Here is a 17188-nt window from a genome sequence, read left to right on the forward strand (position 1 = left end):
CAACAATAATTATAGAAGAAGAAATACAATACGACGTATTTCGTCAAGCAGCTGATCGATTTCTGCTGATATATTGTATAATATTTTATTGTTATCATAGACGAATTTCATCTCTCGTTTGACGAAATCATTATTTACATCCATATTATTATTATATATTTACGACGCCGCCAGCGCGCCCTCACCGTTGGCTTTTTACCGGTTTTTAAGCAGCGAAGAATATAGATGTTTTTTAAAAAAAGATCGTACAACGAGTTTCAGATTTCAAATATTTCAACAAACATTGGGCAGATAATTATACGAAAGTCGCTAACGATAAGAGTTTTATTTCGTTACGGTAATGGATGATTTTATTTTTTGTTTCTTCTTGTTTTCAATTCGTTCATAGATATTGTTTTGACTAGACTTGAGGAGGATTGTTACAAAATTGAACATTGAATTGAACGGATTGATCGAAGAATGTCGATTTTTAATTGTTTCATTATTCTAGTATTAATTTCTGAAAATATTCGCGTCATGCCAATTGACGTAAGCCACAACCATACTGCAAGTAGGGTGTACAGTATTCTACGTTAACTATTATAATGTACACCCTGTCTCGAAGATGTTTTCGACTGTTTTCTGTCAATCGAACCATAAACAATATTGAGTTTTTTAATTTTTTTTAATTTCACGTACGCTACTGAAGCGGCCTACGTGTTTATGATTAACGTCAGGTAAGTGCGTCTATCTAATCGTCGTTTCCGTTTCAACTTTAGATATAACTGCAGTATTGTACGTAAATACGTTTCACGGTATGATATACCTAATATTGTGTGTAAGGTAATGTAAATTTTTTTTAACAGAACCGTTGTTTCTGGCGCGTGGGTTTTTTTTTTTTTTTTTTTAATATGAAACACTTTAAAAAATCAGACGATTACTCGTAAATTGGGCAACATGTGTACACGCTATCGTAACAGATTATCTCGAATGCATGCTTGTTTCGTTCCCTGCCTCCACTTCTGTGTAGTAATCTTTGATTTCTCGTTTTTCTCCGTAATCCGAATATATTCAATGGAATATGTGTAAAGGCGTGTATTACAATTTGGTTATCAGGCGCGCGACTCGATGTCTAATTCAAAGAAAAATTCCACCTTCGCGATCTGACCTGGGAATTCTGTTTGTTGCATTTTAATATACACCGCTTCGTTTATTTCACGGTCACAACCAATCCTTCATGCTCACACTTTTTCAACTGACGGATCTGTATTTTACATCAGCACATATCACTGGCAATCCTTGAATTTGAACGATTAGCAAATCTAGCAATTTACAAAAAAATTATTTTCTCCTTTCTTTTTCTACTTCCTCAATTACAAGGTACTGAAACTTTTTTCAAATATTCAAGTTACCACCGATACGCCTTTTCGTTTTTAACATTGTTCTGACAATATTTACTTTTTTACTATATTTTACCCAGCACGTTAATGCGAATTCGCGAATCACCGGATACACCCAGTAGTTTCCGAATTGTCTGCTGATTTGCTGATTATTCAAATTTTCCGCATACATATCTGAATGCTCAATAAGATATTGCTATTCAACCACGTACGGCTTAATCTATTCCCCTTCGATCGCTTCGAGATATAATATATCCCGTGTAAATCGTTCAGCAAGCGCCCGTGTTTACAAATTCCAAATGCCAAAAAATTGCCTAGTCATTCAACTCCACAATCAAGCGTATCACTCTTAAACATGTACTTATATAAAGAACGTATGCACATGGTACATGTAAATCTATATTTTTACACGTTATTCAAGGGCCTACATTCATAAATCGTTATTAACATTTCAATATTTATTATCGTTCTTGTTACTATTGTTGATAAAATTATTGTTATGCCATTATTATTATTCTCATTAGTAACGATTAATTTTTAATGTGTTATTACTCTTATTATTTTTATTACTATTATTATTATTATTATTATTATTATTATTATTGATATAATGAATGTAAGTAAGTTAATTTTATGATAATTTTTATATGTTAGTAATCATAATTATTACTAAAGCAGCGCGCCACTTTCAACGAAGCGTGGCGCGCGTCTTTTTTGGTCGTCCTCAAATGCTATATACCTTAATTTTTATTAGAAAAAAGAGAGAGGAAAACGAAAAAAAAAAAGGAAGAAAGAGAAACGAACGAAAATGATGAGAAAACAGTTATCGTCAACAATTTTATATAGTAAGTCTATACAATAAATTGTCCTCCGAATGACGACCCAAAATTTACATCGAGTCTTTTACGTTTCCTAGCTAGACTCAAGGCCCGGATCTCTTTCTCTCTTTCTCTCATTCAGCCACACACTCTCGTTATTCTTTCATTTAATATCTGTTTGTCTGCTTATATTTTCTTGTTCAAGTTTTTTTACTACTCATTCATGGTTTATCGTATCAACCCGTTTATTACACAGATTAAATTGTTATGTTTATTTATTGTTTTTCTGTATTTGTTTGTTATTTTTTCTTCGTTTTTAATATGCGTTTATGTGCTTGGACAACGGATGAATTTATTCGGTATGGGTTTTTTTTCACACTTAATATTTACACATTTTCACAGTCTCAGTTGTTACATAGCTATACGTACACCAACATGGCAATAAGTCTGTTTCGCATGGCTGGATACTCACGTTTTGCCTTTTTTTTCGTCGTCTTCGTCGAATAATTTTCTTTTCTTTTATAATCACTTAATTGTATTCAATTTTAATTACTTGTATACGAATATGGTTAATATTGCGTACTGGCAGCACTTATTTCACGGTCTAAAATCCAATCCGTTCAGCCCCCTTCCCCGCCGTCAGTTTTATTCCATATATTTTAATCAGTTCGTATCCTCGTAATCGCTGTACAAAAAGTATATGTACAATATCGATGCCAGAGGCACGGCCTCCGTAATTTCGTGTATCGTCATATCAAACAATAGATTAGGCATAATCTCGTATCGTGATTCCGCATCTTTGGCAATGACAGTCTTGCGATTTCTTCCATCCATATGTCGTCTTCGACGCGCGTTCGTGGCGTTCGGATCCTCATCTCCGTGAAGCTAATTGAACGCAGGACGTAGAACGACGTATGGAAGTCGGTTCGTCGTACGAATCGCGAAAAGCTCGTCAGCTTTGGTCCACAGAGCCAAAGATGAATTTTCCTTGGCGGATATTTTGCGTCGTGCGTTTTAGGTACACGCTGTTGCGGGGGCTTCAGCTCGGATGCATGAGATGTGGCAATTCGAGTAACGCGTTCTTCGTTTTAGAGATTGAGAAATCGTCGACGGTACGTCCGGAACCTGACGCGATCGTTCAACCGTTGCAGCCAGTCGGAGGTAGATATACTTGACTCGATAAAACCCGGTGCCCTCTGCTTGTCTCGATGCGATGCGTACGAAACTGCGGTGAAGATGACAAGGTAGCGATTTCTAGTCATTCTCTTCGACGACGTCGAGCAGCGCGTTTCGCTGCACTCTTACTTCGGCAGCTCAGATGTGAGGGATCCTATTTTTATCGGATGAAAATTCTCCCCCGAGCTCTTTCGAAGCTCAAAGAACGCGTCGAACGGGATTTATCTGTATTATTTATCTTCCTACGTATCGCTGCAGCTTCAGGTCGGATTTGGCAACGGGTTCTCCTGCCTTATGTCACTCTTCAACTTAACGAATTCCTTCGCCACCTCGTCGTTGTTCCTCTGGGAGAGTATCCGTAGTATCGTCCATCCGGTCTCGTCCATGTGGATTCGCTTCCCCAGGGACAACCAGCACGCGCAGGATCCTTGATCGACGATATCCTTCAGCTGCATTACCGCCACTCCCACCAGACGATCCTCACGCGCGAAGCAGTAATCCTTAACGCAGATGTGAAGCTCGAAGAAATCCAGCTGCTCCTCGTTACCGATTATACTGCAATAAGTCGAATAGGAAGCTTAGTCGATTTTACCATGCAGATTGCCAAATCATTTTCAACACGGTTCTACTTAAGTACGAATTTTGTGACAGCTGTACCAACACGTCGCTCTGTGTTGTCCGGACGAAAAATGAAAAATATTTATCCAACTAAGCGACGCTGTCCAAGTGGAAATAGCCACATGAACGCGATTCAGATTCACGCCAAGTTTGGGTTTCAACATTGTGAGCTTATCAATCGGACGAACCAGTGTTACAGAGCGCGGAGATCCTTCTCAGAAGCACCTCCACGTTTTGAGCAGGTACCCGTGTAATGCTCGGTTCGCAAATGAGTGTGCATTGTTTGGCAAACGGACGCGGTAAATACGCCGTTCTGATTTATTTATGTCAATTCACTTTCCTTTAAACCAGCCACTTTTCGTGAGATCCCCTGTCCTCTCGCAACCCTTAGTATATTGTTTTCCCTCCTCCGAAATCAAGACCTTTTCAGTCAACTAGGATTGTTATGTATGTATGAAGTGATTGAATGCTTTTCAGAATTCCAAATGCCCATTTATTCCGATCTTAAATATTCCTGGATAAAATTTAACCGTCGAGTATTCGACCATCACCCCGCGGCTTCTGCGTGTTGGTCGTTAGCATTAGGGTATTGCAAATTAAACAGACACGGATTCTGATTAGTACGAAAATAGAACGGAAGCGTGAGCTTCGACTTACAAGTGGAACGTATCGTTGAACTTTGGTGACCAATTGTTGCTCTTCGACTTTGTTGTGTGTTTTCTCTTCTTGTCGGCGAGGTGAGGACCGATTAGATTCACTTCAACGAACGGTCGGAACATTCCCGTCGCCAAGGGCCACTTTAGGTCGTTTGCAGCGACCACTATAATTAAGAATGGCCAAAGTTGATGAGGACACGGATTAAAGTACTTGAATAAATTAGATACGTATCCTAAGGCTGCGGAAAATAATTTTCGTCACTGAAAGATTCGGCTGTTGCGAACGCGAAGCATGGTTTTGCAGAAGAATTCTTTGACATTAGAAAGGTTTTATCTCTGCAATTGGAACAATGCTTTTCGACTTATTGCGGTAGCCAGGAAAAGTTGTGTACGTGTCGTGTGGGCGAAAAAGTTTAAAGTACTTCTGCTGAGAACGTAAAAATTGTTGACATCGAGTCTGCGGTTACTTTTGGAATTGAGAGAAAAGTTGGGTACCTTTTACGGTGACCTTGTGCTCGCCAGTGCCAGGATGAGTGAAAAGGTCGACTTGGATGCTGACTTCTCCCACGGAACCTTCGTCAGATCCGGTAGTATCTGGAATATGCAAGGCATTTAAGAAAAAATCGTCCGCTCAACGTAGCTCTGTAAGCTCAGCGGGTCCCTAGAGGTTAAAATCAAGGTTTCCTTCGTCTCTTTGGCCTCCTGCAGGCTCCAGAAAAGTCGTATTCCCGATGTTTACTTGCAGCTATTTTAAAAAATCTTCTAATCTATTCCGTTACTAATCCTAGAACAAACGTCATGCCCTACTGTATAATTGTGCAGCGGCTATATGTACATTTAAATAAATAATTGTTTGCACAGCGTTATTATATGTGGTGGGTGTAAAGTGTTAAGCGGCTTCCTAATGAAAACTAGCACGCGTCACACTGGAACAGGATCCTGGGCAGCTTTTCCAGCTGAAATAATTTTGCGACTATGTATGTGGGTTTGTCGAGTGGGTTTGCAAAGTGGTGGGAGTGTATGCAATATAGCGAGCGAAACGACTGACTTACGATTAGAATTTGTTCAGACACAAGTGTATGTACAATATTCTATGCGAATTGGTGTCAATGATTGAGTGTCAAGCTGTGGGTTTTTTTCATTTATCGTCGAAGGATTGTGAAGTGGAATTGGTTATTATCAGCAGCAGCGCCTAATACAGCTATCGAGACGTCCTTTAAAGTTTAAACCGTGCAGCGTTGCTTCACGCTATTTTGTTTCGCATGCTTCTTCTTGGAAGTGAATTTACGTATCTACATATTCAAATGTAGGAGCAGAAAAAGAGAGAGAAAAGTACTTTGCGAGACGGTGAAAAGAAGAGAAAAAAAAACGTCGTGGAAAAGCATATCTCAAGAACTCACAATCAGCTATATTCATAAATTTGTTATGGAATAATATTCTTCTTCTTCGAACCTCCAACGAACAAGGAGACATTTCCGTTGCGAGTGCTTTAGCCGAGGGTGTGATTTTACAAACTTTTGCGATCGTTCGCAAACTCGGTGAATAAACGAGGGCGTTACGGTTTTGAATCCGTCGATCACGAACGAATAAAAACGCTGACGACAGTAAAAGCCGTGTTTGATCAGTCCTAGTCGTTGCGTTTCTTCAAACATGTGACGGGTGATATTTTACCCTTCATTCATTAATGCATATTGGAAACAGTTTTACCCAGCTGGAATATGAAGCGTGAATTGCGGCACTCGTAACGGATATATTTCTCGTAGAAAAGTACAAAATATGATGTACGATAACTGGAAGATGGGATTCCCGCAATTGTCCTTGTACTTTATGGCTGTTAAAAGTTGTGTGCGACACGAAAATTGGCCCGTTTGAATTCGCGACTCTGGTTGCGTTTGCTATACAGTAACAATGGCTCTATAAAGTTTCAGTGTGGATTCGAGAAGTTGTATTGAATTGATTTATTCCACAAGACTTCGTCGAATAAATGGTATCTTATGATTCCTGGGAGCAAAAAAGTTTGAGAAATGTTGGAATCGAGTTCGTTCCCCCTTTTACGAAGAAGCGAAAAATACTTAGCGTACAGTTAAGCACGTCGCGTCGCGCCTTAATTAAAACTTCTTTCCCCCCCCCGTATAATTGAATGAATCCTCTCACTTTCTCTGAATCTCAATTGTATCCCGATTTCAAATAAATTTCTGGCAGAACAGGAATGATGTTCCGGTTCAATGGCCATTCCACGGATAATCGAAAGCTTCGTTTCCTCGTGCGTGTGCCGTTACGCTGGTCAGCAATAATTGGCAATTAGTCAAACCGAAGGACGTCTCGATTCAATGCAAACTCTACGAGCTACGATCATAACGTCTAATATTCGAAGCTGAATATTAGGCTAGCTGGCGATCCTGGTCTAAGGTGGCAACAAGGTACCTTGGCGGCTCTCCCGTCGAAGCGGGGGATTTCGCTGGCGAAGAGGCTCTTCGAGACCCTCCATGCCTTCGGCTGTGTCGCTTTCATCCCCCCGGTCGCTGCTCATGGACCGTTGACGCAACGTTGCCTTGTCGTTCAGCGGCACTGTGTTTCCACCACAATCATTCATAATGGCGTTGTGAGACGTGTTTTGCACGATTGTGTTAACAATGATTCAGTGTTCACATAATAATGTCAATGCAGTAACAATGGAGTATCAGCCGTATAAGTGAATCGTGTATGCGCGGCGATGTGGAGTCTGCAATTTCGCCATTCGTTAATGGCTCAATTATACCTCACATTGTCGTCCATGTCACTAAACCATTAGCGTTACTGGGTTGTTACGATCGAGTGTATTATTGCCGATAAATCAACCTCTCCGCTATACCTAACCAGTTATCCTCGCGACTTGAGACCTGGCCGTTGCGTCGGACCATAAGTGATAAAACGTGATCTCTCCCTGGGTAATTGCTCAGGTAGCTATTACGGCTAAGTTAGTATAAAGTTGAGCGGAAAACGCGCGACGTTGACGGAAATGGAATTTTTACGCCAATGGCACGGAGCGTGGCAAGTGAAGTGAAATTTTTTTCATCATCCTTTTGTCAGCTGTGCGAAATGGGTTTTTGTCGTTCTTAGAATCCTCGGCCCTTATGCCCATAAAGCGACGAGCTTTATGGCAAGTGACCAGTCACTGTTATTTTACTATGGGTAATTTTACGTCCGTTCTTGCTGCAGTATGGAAATTCATGTTATGTGACGCACGTAAAGTTCTGACCCCGTTACTACGTCGTGAACAGCGAGATAACGGCGGCAGCGGTACAACTAATCATTCGGATAATTTCACGATAGGGGAATGCAAAGAAACGGGTTATCGTGGATGAAATTTGATGCCTTTTGCAAGTTTACCGTGTAATCGAGAAATCTTTAGTCAGAAAACTTCTCCACCGCTACCGCTAGCCTGAAATATATTTGACGATAAATTAAAAACGGATCGAGGAGAAGCCTACCTTCGTTAACTTGGGATGTCACGAAGGTCTTGATGAGAGTGTCCGTCGTCTGCGTGTACAAGCTGAGGGCGTAACGAAGGCTCTGTAGCTCGGGTGATTTCTCGAGGAAATTCTTTTTCAGTCCATTTCCGCCAGCATGGAAATACTGCTTGATCGTGTCCAACGCCACGTCGAGCACAGCGCATTGTTTGGGCGACAAATTCTTCTCAACCTCCTTCGATATGTCCTGAAAAATCAAACTCATCGTGGCTCAGTATAAACGTAATTCGGGAGTTTCACAATAACTTGAGCTTACCATGACACCGCTGAGGGCATTTTTCACGTCTGGTTTACCGGCCATGTGATTTTTGAACAGCCTCGACATGTCTTCGATCTTCGCATTTGCAGCCAAGTTTTTTGCGTTGTCCGTCAGGTTCTTGAACATCATCTGAAACATCGAAACGAAGAGTCAGACTTCACGAGCTTTGGGGGTTCGACGCAAGCTTGAGTGCTACCGCATCGATGCTCACGCTCTTGTCCGTCATCGGTGGAAGAACGACGGTTTTTTCTAGAATCCTCATAACGATTTTCCAGAGCTCCTTGAGCAGCCTTTTCAGCACGGTCTTCTCGCAAGATTGGGCGTAAAGCGAAAGGCTGCCGTCGAGAAGAACCATCAACGGCCTCAGAACGTCGTCCGCTTCGACCGCAACTGCGTTCCTCTGGGCGGGTTGAGTGAGGGTAACTTGTCCCCCACCTTTGATGGCCAGAAGAAGTTCACCGAGTTCTCTGACAGAGGCTGTTATCCTCGGTTCCAAACTTTTGGCGAATAACATTGCGAGGTCGTCGAGAGCGCCATTAAGTTGTTGCTGAAGTTCTTTCAGGATGTTGGCAGCGTCTTCTTCGAGTTTCTCCCCTCCCATTGACTCAAACATCTTTTCGAGTTGAACCCGAAGCTGCTGGATGTTGTTCATGAGGATGCAAGCCTACGTGAGAAAGAAAATATGTCGTTACGGCACTTTAACAAGGTGAATCATTTTCCGCGGGCACTTACTATCCGTTCCTCCTTCAAGTGGCTCGGAAATTCCCTCTTGACGATGTCGGCGTACGCAACGAGGACCTTGACGATCGTCTTGGCGAACCTCTTCATGTACCTCTTCCATATCTCGGGATCGGGACACTCGAGTTTTGACACTACGTCGAAGCATTGGGTCAACTGCGTGAACACGTCGACCACCGAACAACTGAACAAGGCGTGTTCGCTGCTCCTTTGGAACTGGAAAAATGGAAGGTGAAAACTGAACATGCAGGATAATTCTCAGCACCGAGGCGAACGCTTCGAAAATCCTTACCGCGTCCTTTTGGTCGCGATTAAACGCCCCGTGGAGATACTCGAGTGACACGTCGTCGTTTTCGTTGAGCCACTGCATGACGAAGGGTTCGAACCAGGCGGGGTACTCGGGAACGGCCCCCTTGTACGGGGGAACATCCTTGACGTAGTTGGCGTGAAGCCACTTGACCTTGAAGTGGAGGTTCATGTACGCGGACGACTTGCACAACCTGTGCTGCTCGTGTTCCTCAAGGGCGTACTTCATGTCGACCGCAAACAGGGACCACATCGTAGCCGCCGATAGTTGACCGATATTCAACTCCTGGGGGAACTGATTGAGCACCGGTGCGTAGCTGTTCCTATCCTCGTCGATCACCGATACTATCAGGGCAATCAGCTTGTGCCAAAAGTCGAGTGAGTCCAACCGCGGTCCGTGATCCTCCGAGTCCCGTTTAGCCTCATTGGGATCGACTTGGAACTCGCGATTGTACAACTCGTAGCAATTCTCGAACAAAAATTGGTACGTCGACCTCAGGCAGGCCTTCACGCAGTCCTTGACGACAGTGCTGGCTCGCGGGGGACTCGACAGCTCTTGCACTTTCATCCTGAAGAAGGTTATGCTCGTGAGGAGATCCACCGTACTTTTTAGATCCATCAGTTTTTCCTGGCTCGACGCTGGGAAGTTGTTCCGATACATCGACAAGTCTATCCTCAGGGAGTTGTGCAGCTGGTCTAGCAGTTTCACGAACTTTTCTTTCTGCAAACGATAAAATAATATCCTATACCAAGTTCTCGCGCCGTTCTATCATTCTATATTTTATCGACGATATACAACCGTAGAACAAGTCCAACTTCAAGCTTTATTCCGGAACTCTTCATCGCTTCTTATCGACTACCTTCGGCTCGGTATCCTACACCGAACCACGCTTACTTGTTTCTCGAAACGGATTTTTACCGATGAACAAATCGCCTTGAATCTAACAGGTTCATAGAACTATGAATCTTGGTTGTAACTATTCATGGTTAAAATATGTTTTCGAGTTGCCTCAGTTGATGCATTATAGTTTGTAATCAGCGCGGTAATGTTTTAATTACTACGTAAAATAGGCTCTTTATATTACAAGATTTCAAATATTTCAGACTCCCGTTAAGATTTCCAAGACCCAACACAAGATTTCACCGAGATTTTCCCGAGATTTCTCAAGAATTTTCTATAACCATTAAGAATTCAAAAGGGTTTCCCGGTGTTTCTACAAGATTATACGATGTTATTGAAATTTCGTTGGTCCCGGCAGAGTTTCACGGAATTTATATTCCAACGGTTATATCGATTCGATTTTGAAACTGTTCAATAGCGCTGTGCTGGAATTCGGGTTGTAATTAAAATGTACAATATACGACATTAAAATAATTTGATGAATCTGTCCATCGATACCGGCAGATAAAAAGGTTGGGAAATGTAAAATTTTCACCTCAACTAAATGAACACGACTTTAGTCCAGACGTTGAAATTAAAAGACGACGAGTCTGCTGTACACGGCCCATTGCACTGCATAATAACGCACGATCTCTAAGGCTTCCGATACGAGACTCAAGGGATCAAGCTTGCCCAGACCGCGGCGGTGTAAAATGTATAGTGGGAATATCCGGTGAATCTTGATTTTCGCGGCAGCTGAGGTCGCGGTGGGTTGCCACATGGATTCGAAGAGGCAGAGTGCTGAATAGAACGGATTCAAAGGAGAGAGGGATCGGGAGGAGGTGGAAATCGGAGCAAGGAAGGTGCGGTCGGATGAAGTTCCCGCAACACCTTATTCTCCATGCAAAGTTCAGGAGAATTTTGCGGATCGTGGAATAGTCAGGTGCATTGTTTATGGCACCTTGCTGGCTGCCTGCCTTCGACCGCGGCACGTGCACGAGAGTAAAGTGCAAAAGGGGAAAAAGTTACTACGAAGAGCAGGAGGAGGGAAGGAAGAGAACGAACGGATGAAAGGAAGGGGAGAAAAACGTCTAGTCGGTATCACGAGAGAGCGAGGCAGGGCGGAGCTTGGTTATTTCTCGTCTTATAAATGGGCCCGATAGTCGAGGGACGCGATATCATCAATATGGATAAAACTTCGCCGTTGTCTCTGGGCGATGCCTCCCTTGACACATCTACTCGCGATCTCTTTAGCGCTGATTCAGACTCGGGGCGCACGGCGATTTGAGCGTGACTTTGTCCTCGTGAATCATCAATGGACCGGGACAGATTCGCTTGATTGCGTCTGTAGTTTCTTGTAGTACGCCAATGTGTACATATCGAACGAAACATTGCATTCGACACATCGAGTGAGCGTTGCCTCCATATTTTACTCTTTGTAGCGCCAAAGCTCAAGATTTCAAAGCAGCGCTTTATCGCCGCGTTTCGCGTATACTTCTCCGAAAGAGCAGTAAAGATGCAGTTTCTGGTCATGATTTATTATCAGTGTTGTTACTAAAGAAGTAAGAGTATCGGAGCTGACGCTTGTCGGCGATTCAATTCCTGTCAAGAATAATAACGGTAGAGTAGTTTTGTTATTCGATTCAAAATGTCGTATAATAAAATATTGACGAATCAATTTATTGATATGATTTTACCAATCTTGATGCCAGTTTGTTTCTGGAAAACCTTGAGAGCTGTTCCTAAACTTAACGGTTTACATGAAGATATTCGTATGAAACCACGGGTTTCAACCTTACGCTATTACAATTGGTGGAAAGGTCTGCGCTTCACATGTTTTACAAGGGTCAGATTATACATCTGTTTCCATGCAACGGGAGTTCGAAAGGTCGAATTAGGCCGATTTCCTCAGTCGGTACACATTGCAAACGTAATCAAGGATCGAGTTATATATGCAAATATGAAAGGTTGGAACCACGGACAGTCGAATCACTCAAGACCGCGGTGTTTGTTTATTAATCCGCTCCGCACTGCAAAAGATACTCAATCAAAACCTGTAACTTCTTAGGTAAGCAGGGTGCGGAATTCCGGTCGACGAATCAGCAGCGTCGTTTGTCTTGCAGGTTAACATACTGACATGAAAAAAACCATACACGTATCTCATCCTGGAAACTCTAATTCTACAAACTCACCCCGAAGTTGCTGGCAGCAAATCTATCACTCGCCGAGACTGCGGAGCTCGCTGTTGTGTGGGCATAGTAGGCGTTTATGTTGGCCAACAAAGTTGACATCACTGCGGGAACACCCGGGCAAAGGTACTTCGTTGACAGACAATGAAAGTGGCTGAAATTAAATCATACATAAGTTCCTCGATAGAGATAGATAGAGAGAGCGACATCAACCGAAGTTGAACAACGTGAGATCCGGACGAACCGACCAAATTACACAAGTGTCATTAAACATTTTCGTAATCAGATTCGTTTCCCATTAATTTGCCAAAAACATCGTTTCAAAAGCTGGCGCACCACCGTGTATTGCCTTTGCAGTCCTCGTTTATCATAAATTCACAGTATCGTGAGTCTGGTACCAACGCAATCATCAAAGTTGAAAGCTGGCATTTGAAATTATGCTACGGATACATGTTGCGGAATACAACTAGATAACGTATCGACAGGGTGTTACGGAGTATTTCACACTTACGTCATAGCCTGGTAGATGCTCTCGATGCCGTACCGCATTGCGAATTCATCAACCAGCTCCTCACCGGATGGATCAAAGTATATTTTCCACGCGTCGTCACCCTTGGCTTGTGGAAGAGTAACAATGCCGCCGTTCTCCTCGCACAGACTGTGAAACAAGTTTTCGTGAAGGCAGGTGTACTGCACGTGGTAAGGGGCGACCTTCTCCTCGCCTTTGATTTCCACGCTTATGTGCAACCGGATGGCACCTGAGACCGCGCTTTTATCAGTCCTTTTCTCGAGGTTGTACCATACGTCCATTTCACCACTTAGCGTCCGGACTTCGATGATGGTTTGTCCGAGGAAATCGTCGCTCTCGCGAGTCAGTTTTTGCCTCAGCTTCGACTTGAGGTCGTTGTCCTCGTCCCATACCCTCACCTTTATGCGATCCGACGAATTGTGACACTCGCTGTGCAGGCGGAAACAAACAATGGATTTTACGATTTTGTTCGTACGATGAATTGCCCGATTTCGTATCAATAATGTCATCGCGATACGCGGAACCGTCGCATATTTCGTCTTGTTTTGGACCGTCGAAGTTACATGCGATTGCGCTGTTATACCGCACTGTTATTTCAACACTAAAACTTGTAAAGACGTATTTGTACAGCTCGAGGGATGCAAACGCTTCGCTAATATCTTCCAAGTTTGTACAGAACGGAGGATTCGTATTGAAGGGGATGAAAACGTTGCTGTGAACTGGCTGGTACAAACAATTTCAAGTTTGACATTACGGTGAAAAGTTTAAATTGACTTAAAAATTTCACTACATGCTTAAGCAGCGCCCGCGGGTAAATAACTATGAGGAATCCCTTGCCTTTTCACGATCGGATGCCACTACGACGACGGGCTCTAAGATCGAGCGGATGAAAGGCGAAGGAGATTGAGAAGGGAAATGAATAAAAAAAAAAAAAAAATCGAAGATAAATGAGAAAAACCGTTCGCGACTTTTGTCGTCAACCGCCCGGTCCTGCATTCAATTTACTTACAAGTAGAACTTTTCATTCCAGACTGGATTCAGTTCTTGCGGCATCGTTCTCGTCCGTTTCTTCACCTTGCCAACTTGCACGGTAACGTAGGGGTCCGATGTGCCACTCTTGTCTTTCGCAATCAACCCCTGAGCGCAAATCACTGTGAAAGAAGTTTTACAACGTGAGTACTGGCTTGTCACGTTCCCCCTTTCACCAACGTCGGTCGGTTAAATGTCAAGAGGAGAGTGTAGATGTGTCAAGATTCGTAAAAAGCAAACGGTGAGTGCTTTCCTCCCACTTGCTCGTTCCGTGAATCGAAAAAAAGTACGAATTGTGCAATTTTATTTTCCGAATCAAATTCCATTTAATTATCTAGGTCTCGACTTAACGGGGACGTGAAATCGATCAGCGAGTTGTGGAAACGGCCGTACCAAACGAATGTCCTCAGCTTCTTCCATTGGCGTATGCATGTACGCGATAGGTCAGCTATCAGGTTAGTGGAAGTTTACGGCGCCGAGTCGCGTGCGAAAAATTTCAAGCTTCAAAGAGTAGAGGCGTTTCCGTGTAGGTACTCAAGGATTTCATGGGTATGCGTGATTACACGGTCGTATAAAGATAGGAACCTCGACACGGTGTACTCGAAGAGCTGACAACACGTGCACGAAGATAGGCCAGAGGGGTCAGCCGTCGATAGTTTGGTCCTGGAATTTCCGACCTGGGTTATCCTGAAGGGCGGATGACCGTGGAACGCGTTACTCGCGGATTACATTTACACGGGTAAAGCTGATATTTTGTTGAATTTTTCAGACGCGATTCGTCATTCCAACCTTCCCCAGATCGATCTTGAATGTTTCAGTGGGGGGAGGAAAAGTACAGTCTGTCTGTCCGTCGAAACTGAGAGACGTAGAGTTTGACGATATAACGTCGCCGTTGAAATGATTAAATTCTCAGTCCGCATTCCGTCGGGTCGTAGGTGTGAAATTTTATCATAGAATTTAGAGTCGAGGGCACTCGTCTTCCGTACAAGGTCAGCGCGTATATTAGGAACGATATCAAGGTTGTTGTTTTCATTTTTCATTTCTTTTTATCTTTCTTGTGAAACGTGTCGATGGTGTGACGAATCAAACATGCATTAGCTTTCAGGGATGTTGGCGTGCGTTCGTTATTCGTGTTATTGATTGTTATAATAGCAGCCACGATGCAAGCGTGCATTATAAGCGCGATAATTGTTACACGTGCGGTGATATGGACGCAGCCACACAGACGGACAAATCAACATACAATTATTATACATAATTTATATCATTATACACGATAGTCGGACTGCCGTATTACCAGACACACATGCTCATGCTACAAACGGTTTGTCCGCCATTGGTGGGAAGGGCCAGAATTATCCTTGGTCGATGAGTGTGAGATAATTTATTCCTACCCTAAATGCGACAAAGAATCGTTCAGAGTTCTTTTCTTATTCCTGTTTCTAATTTTCTCTTACACTCGTGCTCGGCGCGTGTGTGCGTGTGCGCTCCACCGCATCATTACGTGACAATCGTACAACGTACCCGTGACTTATTGTTAGGGGTGGGATTATTTTTCAATTTCAACATTTGCCCAATTACTTTTTTCCTCTTATTATTTCCATTTCGTTCTTTCACTCCGTCGTTCCGATTTACGTTCGAAATATTCACAATTATATTACGGTTCGTTCATCGGTGAATCATAATATTAAAAGCTCGCAAAAGCACACGCGAGTCGCACACAGTTGCGAGTGACGGAGGTATATATGTATATATATATATATATATATATATATATATATATATATATATGTATACATATATACACACTGTGGTACATACATATTCAAGAGGGTGAGTAATTTAGTCGAGCCACGAAATCAAGCGAAATGCACGAGTCGCGAGTTTAATGGACGAGCTTTTCGATTTCAAAGTACAACTGTTCAAACATACTTTTCACATTCAAGGGTTGACTCGTCGCGACGTATTACGTTATACCCGCCCTCTCGACACGTACACAGTGCCGTCTAATTTTTTTCACAGCGAAGGAGTGAATTAGGGTATATAAATGAAATATCTGTCCGCGTGTTGCGTGGCCGTCTTTGTCGGGTTATAGCGGCAAGTCGAGAACTACGATCCTTCGGCCGAAGGTGTTTGCACGCCACGTTACGTCGTATGAATAAATAGGCCTATAGGCGTGAAAGATCGTGTTCTGGGTCTGATTCGTATTAGTATGGGCGATAAAACCGTCCCGGCACAACGGAGCATATATATGGACATTGTTCAACCGAGCGTCCGAGCGTGAGTCGAAATACAGGAGCTCAGGTCGTGTCCAATCGATACAAAGGGTACAGCATTGCAATAATTTATTCCCTGGCCGCCACGTCTGCGTTATTCTAATTCCCGGGAAGCTTTATCAGGAGATAAAAGCCCAGCCGGACGGCGTAAGCTCTCCAGCTCCAGTTTGCTTCAGGCCGAAGAAGGGTTTCCAACCAGGACTTCGGAGTGCCTTTTCCAGTTTCGAGCACTTTTTTCCCGTCCTTTTCGTTTCTTTTCATTTTCTCGCTTCTCTCGCAATTTCTACCGAGTATTTCGATCACGATCGCAGGTGGATATCCTTCTCTCGCTCTTTCTTTCTGCATACCCGAATAAATCTGTCAAACGAATACTGGAGCGTTATTTTCACGGAGTCACCCGACCGATTCGCTATTTCGAGTCGGGTTTCGTCAAGCGCGGAATTACTGCAGCTCGCGGGTCCTTCGACGCTGCGCAATGTAGTTTTAATTTTCGCCTAGGGAATCAAGAGATTTGATTACTGGGGCGGAAGCGGATGCGGAAATGGAAACGGTGCCAACTGTTGCCCTCACACCGCCTGCCGCACGCCGCCTCATGGCTCCCGCTTGCGGAAGTTCGACGTTTCGAAGTTTCGATTGAAAATGAATGGACAAGGATGACAAACGGACAATATCGGATCTTTAGGTTTAGAATTACGAGTTCATTTGTCATCGGCAGGCTTGATCCATTGTTCCCAATGCCACGTGGAATATCTTCGCCCCGACCAGCGAGCTTCTTGGAGAGGGATCAGCTGCCGGATATACATGTATGTATATATATATATATATA

General features: G+C 43.2%; 1 protein-coding gene across 7 annotated transcripts in view; it reads right to left on the bottom strand.

Annotated features, from left to right (window-relative positions):
- Positions 1 to 364: 364 nt before the first annotated feature.
- LOC107223403 overlaps positions 365 to 17188 on the bottom strand; it is a 97779-nt gene continuing 80955 nt past the window's right edge. For all 7 annotated transcript variants that reach the window (XM_015663076.2, XM_046743483.1, XM_015663075.2 and 4 more), the window contains 12 exons: positions 14067 to 14208; positions 13040 to 13486; positions 12532 to 12682; positions 9446 to 10180; positions 9148 to 9369; positions 8627 to 9079; positions 8413 to 8544; positions 8118 to 8343; positions 7072 to 7215; positions 5143 to 5241; positions 4649 to 4811; positions 365 to 3928 (listed from right to left, as the gene is read on the bottom strand). In XM_015663076.2, the coding sequence (XP_015518562.1) occupies positions 3634 to 3928; positions 4649 to 4811; positions 5143 to 5241; positions 7072 to 7215; positions 8118 to 8343; positions 8413 to 8544; positions 8627 to 9079; positions 9148 to 9369; positions 9446 to 10180; positions 12532 to 12682; positions 13040 to 13486; positions 14067 to 14208 (3209 nt within the window). In that variant the 3' untranslated portion in view covers positions 365 to 3633. The remainder of the gene's footprint in view (positions 3929 to 4648; positions 4812 to 5142; positions 5242 to 7071; positions 7216 to 8117; positions 8344 to 8412; positions 8545 to 8626; positions 9080 to 9147; positions 9370 to 9445; positions 10181 to 12531; positions 12683 to 13039; positions 13487 to 14066; positions 14209 to 17188) is intronic.

This window comes from Neodiprion lecontei, chromosome 6, assembly GCF_021901455.1.
Source record: "Neodiprion lecontei isolate iyNeoLeco1 chromosome 6, iyNeoLeco1.1, whole genome shotgun sequence".
In the NCBI taxonomy this organism is placed as follows: domain Eukaryota; kingdom Metazoa; phylum Arthropoda; class Insecta; order Hymenoptera; family Diprionidae; genus Neodiprion; species Neodiprion lecontei.